The 20702-nt window shown below is 42.1% G+C and overlaps 1 protein-coding gene across 3 annotated transcripts in view; it reads left to right on the top strand.

Annotated features, from left to right (window-relative positions):
* The window catches only part of GPATCH8 (G-patch domain containing 8), a 75926-nt gene that overhangs the window by 35168 nt on the left and 20056 nt on the right, over positions 1–20702 (top strand). For 2 of the 3 annotated variants that reach the window (XM_040989215.1, XM_040989217.1), the window contains 3 exons: positions 11685–11752; positions 12345–12431; positions 18666–18809. In XM_040989215.1, the coding sequence (XP_040845149.1) occupies positions 11685–11752; positions 12345–12431; positions 18666–18809 (299 nt within the window). Of the gene's footprint in view, positions 1–9643; positions 9689–11684; positions 11753–12344; positions 12432–18665; positions 18810–20702 lie in introns of all 3 variants that reach the window. The other variant, XM_040989216.1, reaches the window with a different exon arrangement.

Genomic DNA, 20702 nt, shown 5'->3' with positions numbered 1-20702 from the left:
ATCGGTAACGGAGGAGGCTCAGTTCCAATGCATGCATCCCAAGGTCAAAACCCACATCCTGGGCCTGGCGCAATGGTGTAGTGGTTAACGTCCTCGCCAGGCATGCCCGGGATCCCATATGGGCACCGGTTCTAATCCCGGCAGCCCCACTTCCCTTCCAGCTCCCTGCTTGTGGCCCAGGAAAGCACCCAAGGACGGCCCAAAGCTTTGGGACCCTGCACCCGTGTGGGAGACCCGGAAGAGGCTCCTGGCTTCGGATCAGCATGGCATCGGCCCGTTGCGCTCACTTGGGGAGTGAATCATCGGACGGAAGATCTTCTTCTCTGTCTCTCCTCTCTGTATATCCGCCTTTCCAATAAAAATAAAATAAATCTTTTTTTTTTTTTAAAAAAAACCCACATCCTGTGGCTTTACCTGTGGCCAGGATTTGAGTCCAGCAGTCTACTTGGGGAGTTCCCCACGGTCCTCATCCGGAATGACCTCAGATTTGACTCTTGTGTACAGCTGTTGCAGAGATGCAGTTGGTTCATCACCTGGCCCAGCCAACACATATTGCAGTGGATGCAACTGCCTGATCATTTCTGACCCCAGCTATATCTTTCACAGGAATTGATGGGTGCAGCAGCAGCCCAGCCTGACACAGGTGTCCTCATGTACACCATTGGGTGCCAAGGCCTAGTGAGGCTACATCGATTTCAATGGATAGGGGCTGGTACTGTAGCCCAGTCAGTTAAGAAAAAGATACTGTAATTAGCAAAAACATATAATAAATAAGATATTAGACCTGTAGGTTATTACTTCGTGACTTGATGTGAGGTTTTGGAGGGCATTTGGCCCAGTAGTTAAGATGTTGTATCCTGGCATTATATAGCAATGGGTTAAGTAGCTGCTTATAACATTGGATCCCATATGGGCCCTACTTCCAATACAGCTTCCTGCCGACATGTCTGAGAAAAGCATTGCAAAATGACCCAAGTGCTTCAGCTGCTGAATCCACATAGAAGGTTAGATAAAGCTGGCTGATGCATAGCCTAGCGGCTGAAGTCCTCGCCTTGAACGTACTGGGATCCCATATGGGAACCGGTTCTAATCCTGGCAGCCCGGTTTCCCATCCAGCAGGGCTTGTGCTGGGAAAGCAGTTGAGGACAGCCCAAAGCCTAGGGATCCTGCATCTGCGTGGGAGACCGGAAGAAGTTCATGACTCCTGGCTTTGGGTCGGGACAGTACCGACCGTTGCCGGCTGCTTTGGAAGTTAATCAGAGAGGAAGATCTTCTGTCGGATGGTTCACTCGCCAAGTGGCTGCAACAGCTGGAGCTGAGCTAGTCTCAAGCCATGAGATTTCTCTTCTGGGTCTCCCCCGTGGGTGCAGGGTCACAAAGCTTTGGGCTGTCCTTGACTGCTTTCCCAGGCCACAGGCAAGGAGCTGGATGGGAAGTGGAGCTGCCGAGATTAGAACCGGCACCAATATGGGATCCCGGTGCATTCAAGGTGAGGACTTTAGCTGCTACACTATCACGCTGGGCTGCAGTTTGCAATTTTATTGTCCCATTACTGCAGATTGGTGAGACATAAGATTCAGTTCCTATTATCCATGTTGTGAACTCAAATTGCACTCCCAGCTCATCCCGTGTTGCAGCACCTGTGATTGAGATCTGGCTTCATTCCAGATCCCAGCTTCTTATTCACACCCTCAAAGGCAGCAGATGATGGCTCTAGTGGTTGTATCCCTTTTGTCCACATGGGAGAGCCGGATTGAATTCTTGGTTGCCTGGCTTCAGCTTGGCGCAGTCCTTGGTGTTGTGGGCTTTTGTGGAGTTAACAAGAAGAGATTTTTCTCTCTGCCTCACTCCCACTCCTCGTTTCTCCCTGTCTCCCACCTCCCTTGCTTTCATTCCTTTCACTTTTCTCCCTACCTCCTCCCTCTCTCCCATCTTCCTTCCTTCCCTTTTTCTCCCTGTGCTTCTTTTTCCTCCTCCGTTTCTCTCCTCTCTTCTCTCTGTCTTTAGAATGAATAAAAGGGCACAGTGCAGTAGCTTAGTGGCTAAGGTCCTCGCCTTGCATATGCAAGTTTGTATCCCAGCTGCTCCACTTCCCTTCCAGCTCCCTGCTTGTGACCTGGGAAGGTCAAGGACGGCCCAGGGCCATGGGAGTCTGCATCCCATGTGGGAGACCTGGAAGGGGCTCCTGCCTTTGGATCAGCTCAACTCTGACCCTTGTGGCCATTTGAAGGAGTGAATTGGCAGATGGAAGATCTTTCTCTCAGCTGTCTTTCTCTCTGTAAATCTGATCTGCCTTTCCAATAAAAATAAATAAATCCTAAGAAAAAGTTGATGGATGGGAACTAAGCTGCGACACATGTACATTCAAAGCCATGTGAAACCATAAGAACTAGAAAAAAGAGATATCTAAAGATGGTTTATGAAAACTAGGGATGATTTGCAGTGTCCAGACTTTTAGCAGAGACGCCAAAAGGAAAGAGAATTTTGAAAATCATTCATTTGAAAGGCAGAGTTAAGAGAACAGGAGAGGGCCCGGCGGTGTGGCCTAGCAGCTAAAGTCCTTGCCTTGAACGCGCCCGGGATCCCATATGGGTGCCAGTTCTAACCCCGCCAGCTCCACTTGCCATCCAGCTCCCTGCTTGTGGCCTGGGAAAGCAGTCAAGGGTGGTCCAATGCTTTGGGATCCTGCACCTGTGTGGAAGACCCGGAAGAGGTTCCTGGTTCCCAGCTTTGGATCAGTGCAGTTCTGGCCGTTGCGGTCACTTGGGGAGTGAACCATCGGACGAAAGATCTTCTCTGTCTCTCCTCTCTGTATTATATCTGACTTTCCAATAAAAATAAAATAAATCTTAAAAAAAAAGAAAGGAAAGAAATTGATTTAAAAACAGGGAGAGGGATTGGAGGCACTGGGGGAAACAATAAAACTGGGAGCGAGAAGGACTGGCACGGTGCCATAGCAAATTAAGCCACTGTCAGTTAGATTGCTATCTCATGGATACTGGCATCCCATATAAGTACAAATTGAGTCCCAGCTATTCCATCTTCTATCTAGGTCCCTGCTGATACGTCTGGGAAAACAATGGCCCAGATTATTGGATTCCTGCTAAACTCAACTCATGCAAGACCCAGTAAGGCTTCTGGCTCCTGACTTCAGGGTGGCATAACTAGCTATTGCTGACCGTGTGGGGAGTGCACTAGTTAATGGAAGATTTACCTTTCCTTATTTCTGTACCTACCTTTAGAAAAGATAAATAAATGTTAAAAAAAAAAAATAGAGGTTACTGTGTAAAGCAAAGTAAGAACAGTTTTGGGAAAGCTGGGAATTCTTTCTGGCTTGTAGTGATACTGGAATAGTAAAATGTTCTCAGTGGAATTATAGAAAGCTGAAGCAGTAGGAAGAGACCACAACTCTAAGAAAGCATTCAGTTATCGGGCCTGGCACGATAACATAGTGGTTAAAGTCCTTGCCTTGCACACACCGGGATCCCATATGGTCGCCGGTTCTAATCCTCACGGCCCTGCTTCCCGTCCAGCTCCCTGCTTGTTTCCTGGGACAACAGTAAAGGATGGCCCAAGACTTTGGACCCTGCACCCACGTGCGAAACCCAGAAGAGCTCCTGGCTCCTGGCTTTGGATTGGCTCAGCTCTAGCCATTGCAGTCACTTGAAGAGTGAACCATCTTCTTCTCTGTCTCTCCTCCTCTCTGTATATCTGACTTTCCAATAAAAATAAATAAAATCTTTAAAAAGAAAAAAGAAAGCATTCAGTTATCTATCTGGGTCTCTCAGAAGTGGCAGAACCCATTTACCTGAGCCATCACACCACGGCTGCCTCCCAGGTCTGCCTTATTAGGAGCTGGAGCCAGGAACTGAACCAGGGGCAGGCTGATACAGCACATGGACTTCTTAACTACTAGGCCAGATACCCACCCCAGAAAATTATCTGATGCCAAAATTAGTTATTTTGAAAGTTAAACCTTTGGAAATATACCATTTTTTAAATTGTTTCTGAAAGTTCCATGTAGTCAGTATTCTAAGAAAGGAAATGATTTTTAAATACACTAACAGGACTTTTGTAAAGCAGAGTCACTTTCCTACTTTTGTCATAAACTGTTTTTTAAGGTTTATTTTTATTGGATAGTCAGAATTACAGAGAAGAGATAGAGACAGATCTGTTTGCTGGTTTACTTATTAAATGGCTGCAATAGCCAGAGCTGAGCCCGTCTGAAACCAGGAACCTGGAGCTTCTTCCAGCTCTACCATACAGGTTTCCAAGGCTTTGGGCCATCTTCTACTGCTTTCCCAGGCCACAAGCAGGGGGCTGGATGGGAAGTTGAGCAGCTGAGACACAAATTGGTGCCCCTGTGGGATCCCGGTGCGTGCAAGGTCCATCATCTTTTTAAAGATTTATTTTTATTGTTTTTTCATTGGAAAGGCAGATATACAGAGAGGAGAGACAGAGAGGAGGATCTTCCATCCGATGATTCACTCCCCAAGAGAGCGCAACGGGCCGATACTATGCCAATCCGAAGCCAGGAGCCTCTTCTGGGTCTCCCACGCGGGTGCAGGGTCCCAAAGCTTTGGGCCATCCTCGACTGCTTTCCCAGGCCACAGGCAGGGAGCTGGAAGGGAAGCGGGGCTGCCGGGATTAGAACCGGCGCCCATATGGGATCCCAGGCGTGCAAGGCGAGGACCTTTAACCACTTGCGCCACTGTGCCGGGCCCCATCATCTTTTTAAATTAAAAAAAAATTCAAAAGACAAAAGATAACTCCCAGCTTGTTAGTTGGCTTCCCAGATTCCTGCAGTGCTAAAGACTTGTCCAGGCTACAGTCAGGAGCTAACAATTCTATCCAAAATTCCCTTATGGGTGACAGGAAGCTAAGTACTTGAACCATTCACTCGTTCCTTTCAGTGTATGCGTTAGCAGGAAGCTGAAATCAGAAGAGCCAGGGCTTGAAATAGGCACTCTGTGTGACATTCTGTGTGAGCATCCAAGGCAAACAAGTGTGCCAGATACCCTCCCTCTTGGGTTGTCATTTTTTTTTTTAAGACTTATTGTTTTTATTTTAAAGGCAGAATTATAGAAACAGAGAGGAGAGATACCCAGAGATCTTCCAATCTACTGGTTCACTCCCCAAATCTCTGCAGTAGTTGGAGGTGCACTAGAGGCTTCCTGTGGATCTACGTGTGTACAGGGCCCCCAAGTTTGAACTATCTTATGTTGCTTTCCTAGTAGTATTATTAGCAGGGAGCTGGATAGAAGTGGAGAATCCAGGACAGAAACTGGCATTCATATGGGATGCTGCCATTACAGACAGAGGCTTAATCTATTATGCCATGCCTTGTCTTACTCTTGACATGACATATGTGGGTTGCTTTAAGTAAGAAAGAGATGGTTTTCAAAAATGTCAGGGCGGATTCTTTGGCATTTATTAGTTTAGGTCTTATGTAAGTGAATTTTTTGACTTTGTATACTTTCAATCTTTAAAATGAATTTATACATTTTTAAGTTTTTTGAACTGATTATATATTAGCACTGCAAATGTTTTGTTTTGTCCCTGTTTTATACCTGAAGTTCATAAGATTATTTTACCTAATTAGAGATAATTCATGGAGCATGGGACTTAGAAAATATGTTTGTTTATTTGAAAGTCACACAGAATGTGTATAACAACTAGAAAGAAAGAGAACTCCTGGGCCCAGACCCTTTGGTCATTTCCTGCTGCTTTCCCAGTCACATTAATAGAGAGCTGGATCTAAATTAGAGCTAGCCAGGTATTGGACCAGCATCCATATTGGGTGGCAACATTGCAGGCACCTGCTTTACCTGTTCTGCCACATTGCCAGCTCCTTTCATTTGAAAGACTTATTTGTTTGTATTGGAAAGATTTACAGAGAAGGAGAGACAGAGAAAGATCCGTTGGTTCACTCCCCATTGGCTGCAACGGCCAGACCTGAGCCAGTCCAAAGCCAGGAGCCAGGAACTTCTTCCAGGTCTCCCACATGGGTGCAGAGTCCCAAGGCTTTGGGCCATGCTCCATTGCTTTCCCAGACCACAAGCAGGGAGCTAGATGGAAAGTGGAGCAGCTGGGACATGCCCCAGCACCCTCTTGGGATGCCAGTACATGCAAAGTGAGGACTTTAGCCACTAGTGTTTTCAACATGTATCTGAGTAAAACTGACAGGGGATGGAGGGCACCCATCATCTAGCAGCTTGCTAGAAGTTTTCTTCCAACTTTTATTTACTTGTTTTAAAGTCAGAGTTATAGGGAGAGTTGGTTGCAACAGCACAGACTGTTCCAGGCTGACCCCAGGAGCCGGGAACTGATGGATCTCCCAAATAGGTGGCAGGGGCCCAAGTACTTGTGTCATCTTCCTTCCACTGCTTTCCCAAGCCATGAGCAGAGAGCTAGTTTGCCAGTGGAGTACTAAACAGGTGGCTGTGTGGTATGCTAGCATCACAGACAGTGACTGAAGAGGCTACACCACAACACTGGCCTCATAATTCACTTTTTTCTAAATAAAAGAAGTTTTTCTCTGCAGTGCAGTATTTGAGTCATTTTGTAAGCTGATATATCCTTAACATTGAACAAAACGTGTTGTGGAAAGCTCCTTCTGAGTTGGATGGCTGTAAGTGTTCAATGGACTTACATATTTGACCTTTTGTCTCTTCAGTTATAAGTCATATACCTTCACATTAGGAAAATATGTATTTATGTAAGAGCATTTCAATTTTTTTTAAGATTTATTTCTTTTTATTGCAAAGTCAGGTATACAGAGAGGAGGAGAGACAGAGGAAGATCTTCTGTCCAATGATTCACTCCTCAAGTGACCGCAATGGCCAGAGCTGTGCAGGAGCCAAGAACTTCCTCCAGGTCTCCCATGCAGGTGCAGGGTCCCAAGGCTTTGGGCCGTCCTCATCTGCTTTCCCAGACTACAATCAGGGAGCTGAATGGGAAGAGGGGCTGCTGAGATTAGATTCAGAGCGCATATGGGATCCAAGTGCGTTCAAGGCAAGGCCTTCAGCTGCTAGGTCACCATGCTGGGCCCAGATTTTTTTTTTTTAACTGGGAAGACAGATTCACAGAGAAGGAGAGCGAGAGAAAGATTTTTCATCTGCCTTCAGTTTCCAAATGGCCACTGAGGAGAGGCCAGAGCCAAGCTATTCGAAGCCAGGAGCCTCTTCCAGGTCTTCATGCAGATGCAGGTGCCAAGCCCTTGGGCTGTGGCCCATATGTGTTTGAAGGTGGGAGGTAAGAGTTGCCCTTGTAAAAGCAGTTAGAAATGTCTTTCAGTATAGAAAGAAAACTATCTTTTAAAATACAGTAAAGTTCAAATTGATTAGTAGAATATCATTTAAGATTTTGATTTAGAAAATACAAATATCAGCGTTTTCCACCAATATGGCACATTGTCGATTTGATGTGTATTCTTTCTTCTTTCTCTTCTCCATTTGGCCTGATACAGCCACTGACTGTGTTTATATTTTGTGAAGAAAGACCTTTTTTTCTCCTAAGATTAATTATTTTTATTTGAAAGGCAGATTTACAAAGAGAAATATCTTCCATCTGCTAGTTCACCTCCCCAAATTACTGCAATGGCCAGGAGTGAGCTGATCCAAAGCTAGGAGCCAAGAACTTCATCCAGATCTCCTACATGAGTGCTGGGGCACAAGGACCTGGGTTATCTTCCACTGCTTTTCCAAGCCACCAGCCAAGCCAGGAGCTGGATCACAAGTGGAGCATCTGGGACTTGAATGGGCCCCACAAGTGGTTCTGGCATCTGCAGGGGAAGATTAACCTGTTAAGTCACGATGTTGACCCCAGGAAGATTTTTTTTTTTTTTTTAAGGAGAGTAGTGCTCTGGTAAAAGGTACCTCCTTTGGAGTGAATTTAAATAACAAATGATCTTAGGGCCCCTGCGACATTGCCTAGTGGCAAAAGTCCTCCCTTTGAACTTTCAACGCGTCAGGATCCCTTATGGGTGCTGGTTCTAATCCTGGCCACCCAGCTTCCCATCCGGCTCCCTGCTTGTGGCCTGGGAGTTGGGGGGTGGGCATCAAGGACAACCCAAAGCCTTGGGGTCCTGCACCCACATGGGAGACCTGGAAGAGGCTCCTGGCTGCAGCACAGCTCCGGCTGTTGGCAGTTACTTGGGGAGTGAATCATTGGATAGAAGATCTTCCTCTCTGACTCTCCTCCTCTCTATCTGACTTTGCAGTAAAAATAAATAAATTTTTCTTTAAAATGCTCTTAGTAATTAAGCAGATTTTAAATAGTACTTTTCCTTCCTTAAAATAAATCAAGAAGTAAGGTACTTGGATTTAGCTCATTTTATATTTTTAAAAGAAGTTGAGTTTTTTGGAGAAAACTTGCTTATATTAGCTGACAATCTGTTGCTGTTTGCTTTATTAAAAGTCATCACATTGGGCCCAGCGGCGTGGCCTAGCGGCTAAAGTCCTCACCTTGCATGTGCCGGGATCACATATGGGTGCCAATTCTGATCCCTGGCAGCTCCACTTCCCATCCAGCTCCCTGCTTGTGGCCTGGGAAAGCAGTGGAGGACGGCCCAAAGTCCTTGGGACTCTGCACCCATGTGGGAAACCTAGAAGAAGTTCCTGGCTCCTGGCTTTGGATCGGCATAGCACCTGCCTTGCACTCACTTGGACGGAAGATCTTTCTGTCTGTCCTCCTCTCTATATCTGACTTTCCAGTAAAAATAAAATAAATATTTTAAAGAAAAAAAGTCATCACATTGTTCCTGTGTACGGTAAGATTTATTATCCAGAGCAAATGAATAGATTAAGGGGATTTTTTTTTCTTTTAATGTAACCTCTCCTATGTATTGTTTGATATCTTTACCCACTTGGATTTTTGTCCTTTTTTTGTGGTTTGATTAATAAAGTTAAGATACCATTACTTAGCCCAGGCAGAAATGTCACTGTTTATTTTCTGTGAATTAACTCTTGAATGCCTCATTGTAAATGGCCTTTTCTCTGGAGTACTCCTTGAAAAGTTGACTTCGTTGTGTGTATCAGGATAGATGCTCTTGGGCCTGGAACCTTTTCATTAACAGAAACAAAATTGTGAGGAGGTCCACATAGCGCTTTCTGCATTCGTGACAGAACTCAAATGTACAAAGTATAGGCACTGATGCTTTAAGGTTATTTCCAAAGCCTCTTAAATATTACTCTTTTGGAGATCTTAAGTTCTTTCCCGTAATTATTTTTAATGAAGCAAACGACTTGTTCTCTGTCGAGTTGATCTGCTTGTGTCTTTGAGGTGATTTGACGGAAAATCCCACCTTGACCCTGAGTACTGACTTATTGAGAAGAAGGTTTAATGAAAGATTGGAAGTTACAGCTGGTTCTCCCCCTTTATACTAATTTACACCCACAACCACCCTTGCATTATGGAAGAGAAGTTTACTCCTGTTCTCAAGTAGCAGTACAACAATTTCACAGCCTGGTGATGACCAGTTTGAAAACAGCTGCTGTGGCACAATGTCCTTCCTCTGTCCTCAGCTGCAGTTGGGGGAGGGACAAAGCCCAATTGTTACTTGACCCCATCCTGTCTGCCTGTTAGAAGGCCTGTTTCCCACCCTGACGGTTGCTGCCTAACAAATGGTGTTTCTTTTTTACAGCATTATGATCCTGGACTTGTTGTGGTGATGGTAAACTTAGCAGTGGTAATTTTAAATTTTCAGACTGAATTACTCCTTTTGTCATCAGTGCACCAATATGTTAGGCTTCCTTTCTCTGTCGTAGCCTTCATCCTTCTGCTTGGTCTTTTTCATTTTCCTTTCCTTTCCTTATGCAACTTGTCTGATCCTTGTTCATTAAAGGTAATGTTAAGAAGGGATGTTTCTGTTTGTGTTAGAATTGCCAAAAAAAAAATCAGTTACACCATTAAATTCTAATATTGTCAAAACTTGATTTCCCCCCTTCAATGTTATGGGCACTAGCACTTGCTACTGCAATTTATTATAAATAAGTTGAAACAAACTTTGACTGCCTTAGAAGGCAAAAGTACTAATACAGAGTTTACAAACAGGGGTTTACAGAGGTAATGAATTTGTGCCAAAACTTTATTGATTCTTGTAAAACAAATTCTGGCAGATCCAAAAAAGAACCAAAATAAATTCTTTTGATGTGTCTGAATTTTCATTGGACCATTTGTTTTTACCAGTAAATCCCTGACTGAGACGTTATGAAAGTGATACTGCACCTAGGAAGTCATTTTTATAACCTGTCTTTAATTTGGTCCTTTTGCTAAAGATTGCAGTCACTGCTTATTTATTATACCATTGGGCATAAGATAGTAATGCGTTTTCATTTTGTTTCACAGGCAGTCTTTGATAGTATTAAAAGAAGGCTGTATTGTTGGGGTTATTTTTTTCTAACATAAGATGTTCTTTTTTACTTAAACAGGTTTTTTGTGTGTGTGTGTCTGGATAATAATTTCCAGTTATTTCTATTGTTCAAAAAGGCAATGAGATGTTGGTGATAAGGTAAACTTTGGAATTTTTCATTGTATTTTAAAAGCAAAACCTTAATCCCAACAAATGAAGAGCAACTATGGATGCAGTGGTTGCTGCTCTCTTCATTCTTCCATGGGACTAAAACTATCATGATTATGACATTTGATTTAAAAAAAATTTTTTTTAACTTCAAATTTAGCTTGACAAAGAAAAATCAATTTTTAGCCCAAAGGTATAATATATATGTGTGTGTATTATAACAACAATAAAAACAAAAGCAGTTGTTTATACCAGCCTGAGTGAAATGTTGAGGGAAGTAAACATTGTGTTTTTTCACTAAAGGTGTACAACGGATAAGGTAAGTCCTCTTTTCAGTGGGCTTACATCACAATAAACAGCGCCCGTTGTGATGTAAAACAGCTGTGGTAGTAAAGTGCTTGTCTGCCCCATTTTGCTTTGTTTGGCTGGTTATGAGTGGATTAAATATACATTTATTTAAAAAATCTCCAGCATAGATCAATAGTTCAAAGTCAATTTTCTTCGCAACTAGTCCTTTTCACAGCTTACCATTTAAGGCAGCCACTCCAGGAATGGGACTTCAGAGTATCCTTTGTCCCTGAGGGCACTTAACTGTTGCTTTCTATGTAAAATTTTCACAGCCCCATTTAATTGTAAACAGCTTTTGAAAACACTCCCTCCCCCCCCCCAAAAAAAACTAAGTACTTGGAGTTGTAATTTACAATTTTACTGCATCATGTTTGAAAATGTTTTTCTATTTAAACAAATCAGTTGAGATTTATTACCAATTTTTAAAGTATATATGGGAGGTTGTCAGAGAACAAAGTAATTCGTGCTGGGAAGTTAATTGGGGAATTTTTTTTATAAGAAAAAACTTCTAAAGTTTTTGTTTGTAAACCTCATGGTTCCATTGTTTAGAAGTGCTTTGCATTATTTATTTACTTAGCTTTGCTGTAATAATCTGCAATTATCCCCAAATGGAAGGTCAAAGAATGTGATCAGTTGGGTTTTAACTATAAACATAAGGTTCTGGTGTAAGCTGTGAGAATGGCTTGTGTTTGGTTCACTGTAGCTTTCTGGTCTCTGCACTCCAAGGCAAGATCTCTAACCACCCAAACCCATGTGTAAAGTGAGGTGTTGGGTTGGCTTTGCATTTACCTTGATTCTGTCTGTGTTCCTGTTACAGGGAGGACAGATCCCATCCCGATTGTCGTCAAGTATGATGTCATGGGCATGGGTCGTATGGAAATGGAGGTAGGTCGATCTCATTTGTCTATTTTGTAGGATATTAAAAATTAATACTAATTCCAAATTGATAAGTCAGTGCAAGAAAATTAAATGCGGGAATATTTATCAGATCACATGAGGCTTGAATGTTTTTCCTTGGATAGTTAAGAGTATACAGAAAATTCTCAATTATTGCTGCCTTTAAGGCATATGGGCTATGGATAATGTCTTGGTTTCACTGGTGCTGGTTTCAATCGGCAGTGTTAAAATATTTGCTGTGGTTAAAGGTTTGCCATTAAACAGTGTATGTGGGAATCATCTGTGATACCTACATTTTATGCCCTAAATACTTTCTCCATTTATTATCAGTTTTTTTGGCCGTGAATGTTGAAATCTGTTATCATCAACAGATGGCCTATAACGAACTGCCAGTATAGAGGAATGAACTATTTTGTGTGCTATTTTCTCTGCAAGTGATAATAAAACAAGAAGTAGCTGAGCAAAACTGTTTTTATTGTTTCTTTGTTTCCAAGCGATACTGTGGTTTTGCAGTGACTTTTCTGGTAACTGATTTTGGATGCTTTAAGAATGAAGACTAACCATAGCATTTTTTGTCCAGCTTGATTATGCCGAAGATGCTACTGAGCGACGGCGTGTCCTAGAAGTAGAGAAGGAAGACACAGAGGAACTGAGACAGAAGTACAAGGTACCAGCTCAGCCTTGCCGGGGGCGGTATACAGAGTAGAGGAGATAGACTCCCTGTGGGAAAGAGGAACTCTGTTACTGTTAGTGTTGGTTTAAACTTTTAGGTGGTCATAGTAAGTTTCCGGTTTCTATTGCTTTTCTATATCTTGCCTCTGTACAAAATGTAGAGATATTAATAACCACCTTATAAATGTGCTGAAAAGTCCATTGGAAACACAATGCCTCCTGCTACACAGTCAAGTCATAGAACCAGAAAAAAATGGTCACTTAAGAGGCTGTTAGAGTGTGATGCCAATTGATAAGTTTTCCTTTTTCTGTTTTAAAAGATGAAATATTTTTAAAAAAATTTTTTTAACAATTTTTTTGTTCATTATCATTTAAATTCAATTCTGAAGCAGAGGTTTGTCTTAGCCAATGAAGTATTAAAGTTACTCTTCTAATATTTTTCTTTTTCAAAGCTTTTTTCTGGTTTCATATTATTTGAAAAAGACTGAAGTGCTGATTTATTTCAAAAATACCTGCATTTGGGCCCAGCGGCGTGGCCTAGCAGCTAAAGTCCTCACCTTGCATGTGCCGCAATCCCATATAGGTGCGGGTTCTAATTCTGCCAGCTCCACTTCCCATCCAGCTCCCTGCTTGTGACCTGAGAAAGAAGTCGAGGATGGCCCAAAACCTTGTGATCCTGCACCAGTGTGGGAGACGTGGAGGAAGTTCCTTGCTTCTGGCTCTGAATCGGCATAGCATCGGCCGTTGCGCTCACTTGGGGAGTGAATCATCGGAGGGAAGATCTTCCTCTCTGTCTCTCCTCCTCTCTGTATCTGACTTTGTAGTAGTAATTATAATAATAATAAAAGTACCTGCATTCGATAGGATTGGACCGGGCCAAAGCCAGGAGCCAAAAACTCAATCTATGTGATTGGCAGAGGTCCAAATTCTGAAGCCTCTGCCTGCTCTGTCTGCCATGATGTGCGTGAACAGGAAGCTAGCATGGAAGCAAAGCCCAGTCTTGAGCCCAGGCACTCCCATATGGCATGTGGATCTCCAAGCAGTATCCTAACCACTTTGTCAGATGCCTACCCTGGCTTTTACGGTTGCTTGCTGTTTTTAAGAACATGTTCTAATAAGTTAGCTTTGAAAGAGCCTCATCAAGGAACGTTCCTTTCAAGATGTGGAATGTGCCTAATTTGTACTATGAAATAACGTAAAATAGAATATTAAAAATAGCCTTCTTTGAGAGTATTATATGGAAACTTACCTCATTGTAGTACTTACAGTTGGGAAGAAAGAAAAGGGTTTTAGTTTTTAAAATCCATAACAAGAGGTAAAGCCATCCCTTCACAGTTGTAATTCACACAGGGAGCCGTACATGACCCTGACCCACAGCTTGGGGCCAGTGCCAGCATCCAAAACAAACACCAGTTCAAGTTCTGGCTGCTCCATTTCCATTCCAGGTTTTTTGTTTGTTTGTTTGTTTTAAGATTTATTTATTTTTATTGGAAAGGCAGATGCACAGTTAGGAGGAGAGACAGAGAGGAAGATCTTCCGTCCGATGATTCACTCCCCAAGTGACTGCAACTGCCAATGCTGCACCCATCCAGAGCCGGGAACCTCCTCCAGGTCCCCCACACGGGTACAAGTTCCCAAGGCTTTGGGCCATCCTCGACTTCTTTCCCAGGCCACATGCAGGGAGCTGGATGGAAGTAGATCCTCTGGGATTAGAACTGGTGCCCATTTGGGATCTTGGTGTGTTCAAGGTGAGTACCTCAGCTGCTAGGCCAAGGCACCGGGCCCTCCAGCTCCTTGTTAATGTGCCTCAGAAAACAGCAGAGGATGGCTGAGATCCTTGCATCTCTGTACCAACGTGGAAGACCTGGAAGAAGCTCCTGATTTGTACCGGCTCTGATCTGGCCATTGGAGCCTTTTTTCTTTTTTAAAGATTTATTTGGTTTTATTGGTCAGACTGAGCCTGCTGATTGACTCCTCACATGGTCGTAATAGCTAGATCTGAGCTCGATCCGAAGCCAGGAACCAGTAGCTTCTTCTAGGCCAGCCTCCACTGCTTTCCCAAACCTCAAGCGGGGAGCTGGATGGGAAATGGAACAGCTGGGACGTGAACCGACACCCAAATGGGATCATTGGCGCTTGTAGCCTGAGGATTAGACTGAATCATCGTGCCAGCCCCCGTTAATGGAAGTGTACAGCAGATGAAAGATCTGTCTTCTCTCTGTGTAACTCTACCCTTCAATAAATAAATACATCTTTTAAAATAATTTAAATTTTAAAAGTCTCAAACTTTTGAATTGCTTATGAATATGGTTTATGTATTTTGATTTCACTGAATTGGTGAAGGCCTAGCGCTGTGGCCTAGTGGCTAGATCCTCACCTTGCAGCACCAGGATCCCCTGTGGGTGCCGGTTCGTGTCCTGACTGCTCCACTTTCCATTCAGCTCCCTGCTTATGGCCTGGGAAACAGTATAGGATGGCCCAAAGTCTTGGGACCCTGCACCCGTGTGGAAGACCCGGGAATGATTCCTGACTCCTGGCTTCAGATTGCTCTGGCCATTGCAGCCACTTGGGGAGTGAGCCAGCAGATGGAAAATCTTTCTGTCTGTAAATCTGACTTTCCAATAAAATAAAATAAATAAATAAATAAATCTTTTTAAGAAATGAAGACAATAATAGTAATATTTTTTAAGACAATGAAATAATCCACCAGGGCCCGGCTGTGTAGCACAGTGAATTAAGCCAGGTTCAAGTCCCAGCTTCTCTACTTCTGATCCAGCTTTTGCTAATGTGCCTGGAAGGCAGTAGACTATGGCCCAAGCACTTGAGCCCTTATCCCAACTCTGGTTATTGTGGCTATTTGGAGAATGAACCAACAGGTAGAGGGGCTCACTTTCTCTTGTCATTCCGCTCAACCTGCCCTTCCCTCTCTGTCACACTGCTTTTCAAATTAACAAATCATTGTTCTTTTTTTTTTTTTTTTAAGAAGAAGTGATATAGTGATACACCGACACGAGGCCATGAAAGAATCAGTATTGTCAGTCTTGGAAATCAAGGATTTGTTAGTTTTGTTAAGATTATGTACATGTTAGATTTATTTGTTTGTTTACTTGCTTGCTTAAGAAAGAGATACAATGCTTGCTATGACTTCCAATTGTATTTCCTGCATGGGTGACAGGAAGCCTGCTTCCCTAGGCACATGAGCAGGAAGTAGAATAGTTAGAACTTAATCCAGGCACACCAGTAGGGGAAGCAGGTGTCTTAAATGGCAACTCACCCGCTGCACTAACCACCCACCCGTATCTTAGCACTTCAGAATCATAAGGCACTTCCCACTTGGGATTTGAGATGCAGGTTTCCTGGAGAGTTTACACATGCCTGAAGGTGAGATTTTAAAGTGACCCCAGACTGGGGCTGTTACAAGTGGTTGATAGAAACAACTGGAATTGTTAAAAGAAACTTAAGGTACATGGATTGTAAAGTGAACAGTCATAAAGATTAGAATACTCGAAAGAAGAATGAGACAAAAGCAGTATTTGAGGAGGTAATAGCTAAAATTTTTTTCAGCACTTATAAAAGAGACTAAAATAGTACAGATATGAGAACCTAGAGTCTCAAACTGGTGAAATAAATAGACACCTTTTGTAGACACATTTTTTTGTAACAGAGAATATTTAAATCACAGAGGTCTTAAAAGCACTCCGTTGAAAGTGATTTTCTGTAATAAAAATACAGCCTGCTGGCTTCTCAAAAGCTGCCTTCCAGAAGCCACGATGCAGTGGAATGATACAGGCAGAGTGTTTGCAAGCCTAGGGCTAATTTACATGTACAGTGGTCTCTGGGGAATGAAGGCTAATAAAGACAAATCCACACAAATGGAAACTATGAGAATTTGCTCAGAGAATAACAAAGGATGTGCTTCAGAGAGAAAGTGATCACAGAAGTAAGGTTTGACGCAGTAGAATAAATGAAGAAGATAGGAAATAAGGGTTAAGTAAGTGTAAAGCACTGTGTAAAAATTCCTTACAGAAGTTGAGAAGGGGAGCTGGCATGTCACGCGGTGTAAAACTGTTACTCATAATGGTGGTATCCCACGTGAGTGCCACTTAACGTCCTCACTTTTCTACTTCCAATCCAGCTCCCTGATAATATGCCTGAAAAAGCAGCAGAAGATGGCCCAGGTGCTGATAATATACCTGAAAAGTAACATTACAGAAGGTTAAAAACCAAAAAACTACACACCGATGGTCCAAACAAAACATTGTAGTTTTGTCAAATAAAATAAACATTAAGTTTTAGCATTCACTTTACAAGCAAAATAAGCAGTGTTAGATTTGTAAGTACTTACATCATTGCCCAAAAATATACAAATGAAAAAATGACAGAACTGTAGGGAGAAATGTGATATCCAGCATCACGGGAAACTTTAAACATGTCATTTCAGTAATGGATAGAGGAAGCAGAGAAAAACAAAAATATTAAACTATTTAGTGGGTAGGCCGTCCTCTATTGTTTTCTCAAGCCACAAGCAGGGAGCTGGATTGGAAGCGGGGCTGCCAGGATTAGAACTGGCACCTATATGTGATCTTGGCACATGGAAGGTGAGACTTTGGCCAGTAGGCTACTGCACTGGGCCCGCCCTTTTAACTACGATAGAATGATGCGCCATAATGTTTACCCATGTAAAGCCTCTAGCTGAGTGGTTTTTGTTGTAGTCCATGAGGCTTCGGAGCCATTGCTGTAATCTAATTCCAGAACATTCTCGTTGTTCCACAGTCTTTGACATGTATCTAATCTGTTTCGAGGGTTCTGTTTTGTTGGTTTATTTTTTTTTAAAGATTTATTTTTATTATTTTGTTTTTTATTGGAAAGGCGGATATACAGAGAGGAGAGACAGAGAGAAAGATCTTCCCTCCGATGATTCCCTCCCTAAGTGAGCGCAACGGGCTGACACTATGCCGATCTGAAGCCAGGAGCCTCTTCCGGGTCTCCCACGCGGGTGCAGGGTCCCAAAGCCTTGGGCCGTCCTCGACTGCTTTCCCGGGCCACAAGCAGGGAGCTGGAAGGGAAGCGGGGCTGCTGGGATTAGAACCGGCGCCCATATGGGATCCTGGGTGTGCAAGGCGAGGACCTTAACCATTTGCGCCACCGCACCGGGCCCGGTTTATTTTTTTTATGAATATGTTTTTAGTTACACAAGTCTATTGGTTCTGTCTGCATTCCGCATAATTATTTTATGGTGTTTTATGCTTGATTGATTTTATAATTTCATTGTATATTTTTATAGTTAATCTGTATTTTGTGACGGACTATTCTACTATCTGATCATGGGGCATTCCTATTTTGCTTTTTTTGTTTTTACTGTCAGTTAATGAGTTTCCTTTGTGTGTAGTGATCTTTCTTGTAACTCATCTTTGGTTGGTCTCAAAGTTGGGAAAGTTTTAGGGTCAAAATTGAAGGTGCTTTCTGAGAGGCTTCTTATTTCCTTCTGCCAAAATCAAGAGATTCTGAAATCTCTACGGCTGACCCTGCTCACATACCACACCCCAGTGTTTTTGTTGTACATCCTCCTGTGGTTTGAGCACTGCAGTCAGAAATTGTGTATTATATGTAATATTTTAAATTTTAAGCAAGGGAAGGAAGAGAACGTCCTAGAGCATCTAATCCTACCATATTGGCAAAAGAGATGAGCAGTTGAACTTATTTATCTTTAATATTTATTTTATTTATTTGAAAGGCAGAGTGTCAGAGAAGTGAAGTGGATAGAGAGAGAGAGAGCAATCATCCACTGATTCTCCAAGTGGCCACCATAGTTTGGACTCAGGTAGACTGGAGACAGAAGGCAGGAATTCCATTCAGTCCTCACGTGTCTCTCAAGTCCTTAGACAATCCTCCACTGCTTCCCTAGGCACATTGGCAGGAAGCTGGATCAGAAACAGAGCAGCCAGAATTAAAACACTATGATGTTGGGATGCTGGAGTCATGAGCCGCTGTACTTTATCTTCTGTTCTATAACACCAACCCTGAAATTAAACTCTGAAAATTTTGTTAACTTTAAGGAAACAAATGTTAGTAGTAATATTAGCCTATCAGATTGCCACTTGGGTTTCATCTGGCTATTACTAATAAGTACACTAATTTTTATGAAGTTTCCATTGATCCTCAGCTAAGGCTATTTATGATACCTTCAGTTCTATCAAGTTCATTTGTTTGCATTTTGTGGTTCTTACAGGATTATGTTGACAAAGAGAAAGCAATTGCCAAAGCCTTGGAAGACCTAAGAGCCAACTTTTACTGTGAACTCTGTGATAAGCAATATCAAAAGCATCAGGAATTTGACAACCATATCAACTCCTATGATCATGCGCACAAGCAGGTGGGTAGTTCCTTGCTGACAAACAGAATGATTTTTTCTCTCTCATGGTAACTATTGAATTTTATAAATACGTTCAGAAGACTTGGACTACAGGTTTCTTACATCTGCGAGTCTTTATTAAAGATCATCTGCATAGTTCATTCTTGCTAGTGGCAGAAATTCCAACATAGACACCTGTTTTTCCTCCTTGCTGTCTCCACCTGACTATTTTAAATAGAAAGAATTGTGAGTTCCATAAATCAGATATGTAATTTTTTTTCATTCTGAGTGACTTGAGCTTTATTTTAATTTGATAGTTTAGGTGAGGTTTACTGGGAGGTTTATTTTTTCTTTAAAGATTTATTTATTTTTATTACAAAGAGAGGAGGAGAGACAGAGAGGAAGATCTTCCGTCCAATGATTCACTCCCCAAGTGAGCGCAACGGTCTGTGCTGTTGCCAATCCAGAACCGGGATTCTTCAGGTCTCCCACACAGTTGCCGGGTCCCAAGGCTTTGGGCTGTCCTGAACTGCTTTCCCAGGCCACAAGCAGGGAACTGGATGGGAAGTGGAGCTGCTGGGATTAGAACCGGCAACCATATGGGATCCCCCCATATGGGATCCTGGCGCATTCAAGGCGAAGACTAGCTGCTAGGCCACCACACCGGGCCTGGGAGGTTTATTTCTATTTCTGCTTTATTCTAAACATGTTAAATTTTCAGGTGTTTTGAAAACCTGTTATGTTTTCAATTTCTGTAAAAGTTTGTACTTTGTTTGCAGCTATTATCAGTATGTCATTTCGTTATTCAATATGCTTTGAAAGTAGATAAATCTTGTGAATGAAATAAAATTAGATGGTGTCTTAAACAGAACACTCCTGCTGCTTGCTGAAAAACTGAGAAGCTAATCACACTTTCTTTGCAGTCTTTTCTCTTCATTGGGCTGGGAAAGAAATTTGTACCTGATTACTGGATTACAGAAGCTGGTAGTAATTCTGAGAGATTTGAAAAGGGAGAAATGAATCTTGAGATTTGTAGAACTCTGCCTTTTTTTGATAGTTTTGGTCCACTTGATTTTGGGTCAGTTTCCCTAACTACTATAGGTCTTTGTGGGCTATGGTAATTGTATGCTAAAAAAATTTATAAGCATTGCCAAAATAATTACCTGTTCTCATTGAACCAAGACTTTTTTTTTCTAATGTATATCTCATCTTTGAAATCGGCTGTGAGATTTCAGTGCACAGGTGAAAGGCAAGCTTTGACCTGTTTTACCCTTCCTGCTCCTGGGATACTGCTGAGCCATCGTGTTACATTATCTGTAACAGTCTTGTCTATGTTGAACCACATCTAAACCAATTTAAGATTGTTCCACTTAAAAAGTTGTTTTCAAGATAGTTTTTCAATATTATTATGTACATGTGGGCATTGTTTTAATACACTGTCAGCTGTACTTAATTCAAAGAGAAATTTAGAGAAAATATAAATGGATTGGATGTTGATGATGACCTTATTCCTTTGAAGAGTCATCTTTCAAGGAAAAAAAAATATTGCAGTGAATATCACCTGTTATTGACTTTTCTAGTTCTTCAGTGTATCTATAATTTTTCAGCTTATTTTTAGTAGATTAGCATTTAGCATCTAAGTACATAGCTTTTTGGACTCTTGAAATTTTCTTGCATTGAAAAGTATCTGATCATTTAGGCCAAAAAAAAAAATTTTTAAAGGTACAATTTTAAGTGATGAGAAGTCTGAATAATATTTGAGACAAAAAAAGGAAACCAAGAAGACATCAAAGCAAGATAGATCTAAATTAAATGTGAAAAAAAGTACAAAACTAATGAAGCTCACATTGAAATCATGAATGTGATAATGTTTTAGTGGTGGTGCTGTCAGCATGAGTGAAGGGGAAATGTTTG

Source organism: Ochotona curzoniae, unplaced genomic scaffold (assembly GCF_017591425.1).
Source record: "Ochotona curzoniae isolate NIBS_2020 unplaced genomic scaffold, NIBS_Ocur_1.0 contig_520, whole genome shotgun sequence".
Lineage (NCBI taxonomy): Eukaryota > Metazoa > Chordata > Mammalia > Lagomorpha > Ochotonidae > Ochotona > Ochotona curzoniae.
Note: the sequence above shows the minus strand (reverse complement) of the source record. Positions and strands in the feature narration are given on the sequence as shown.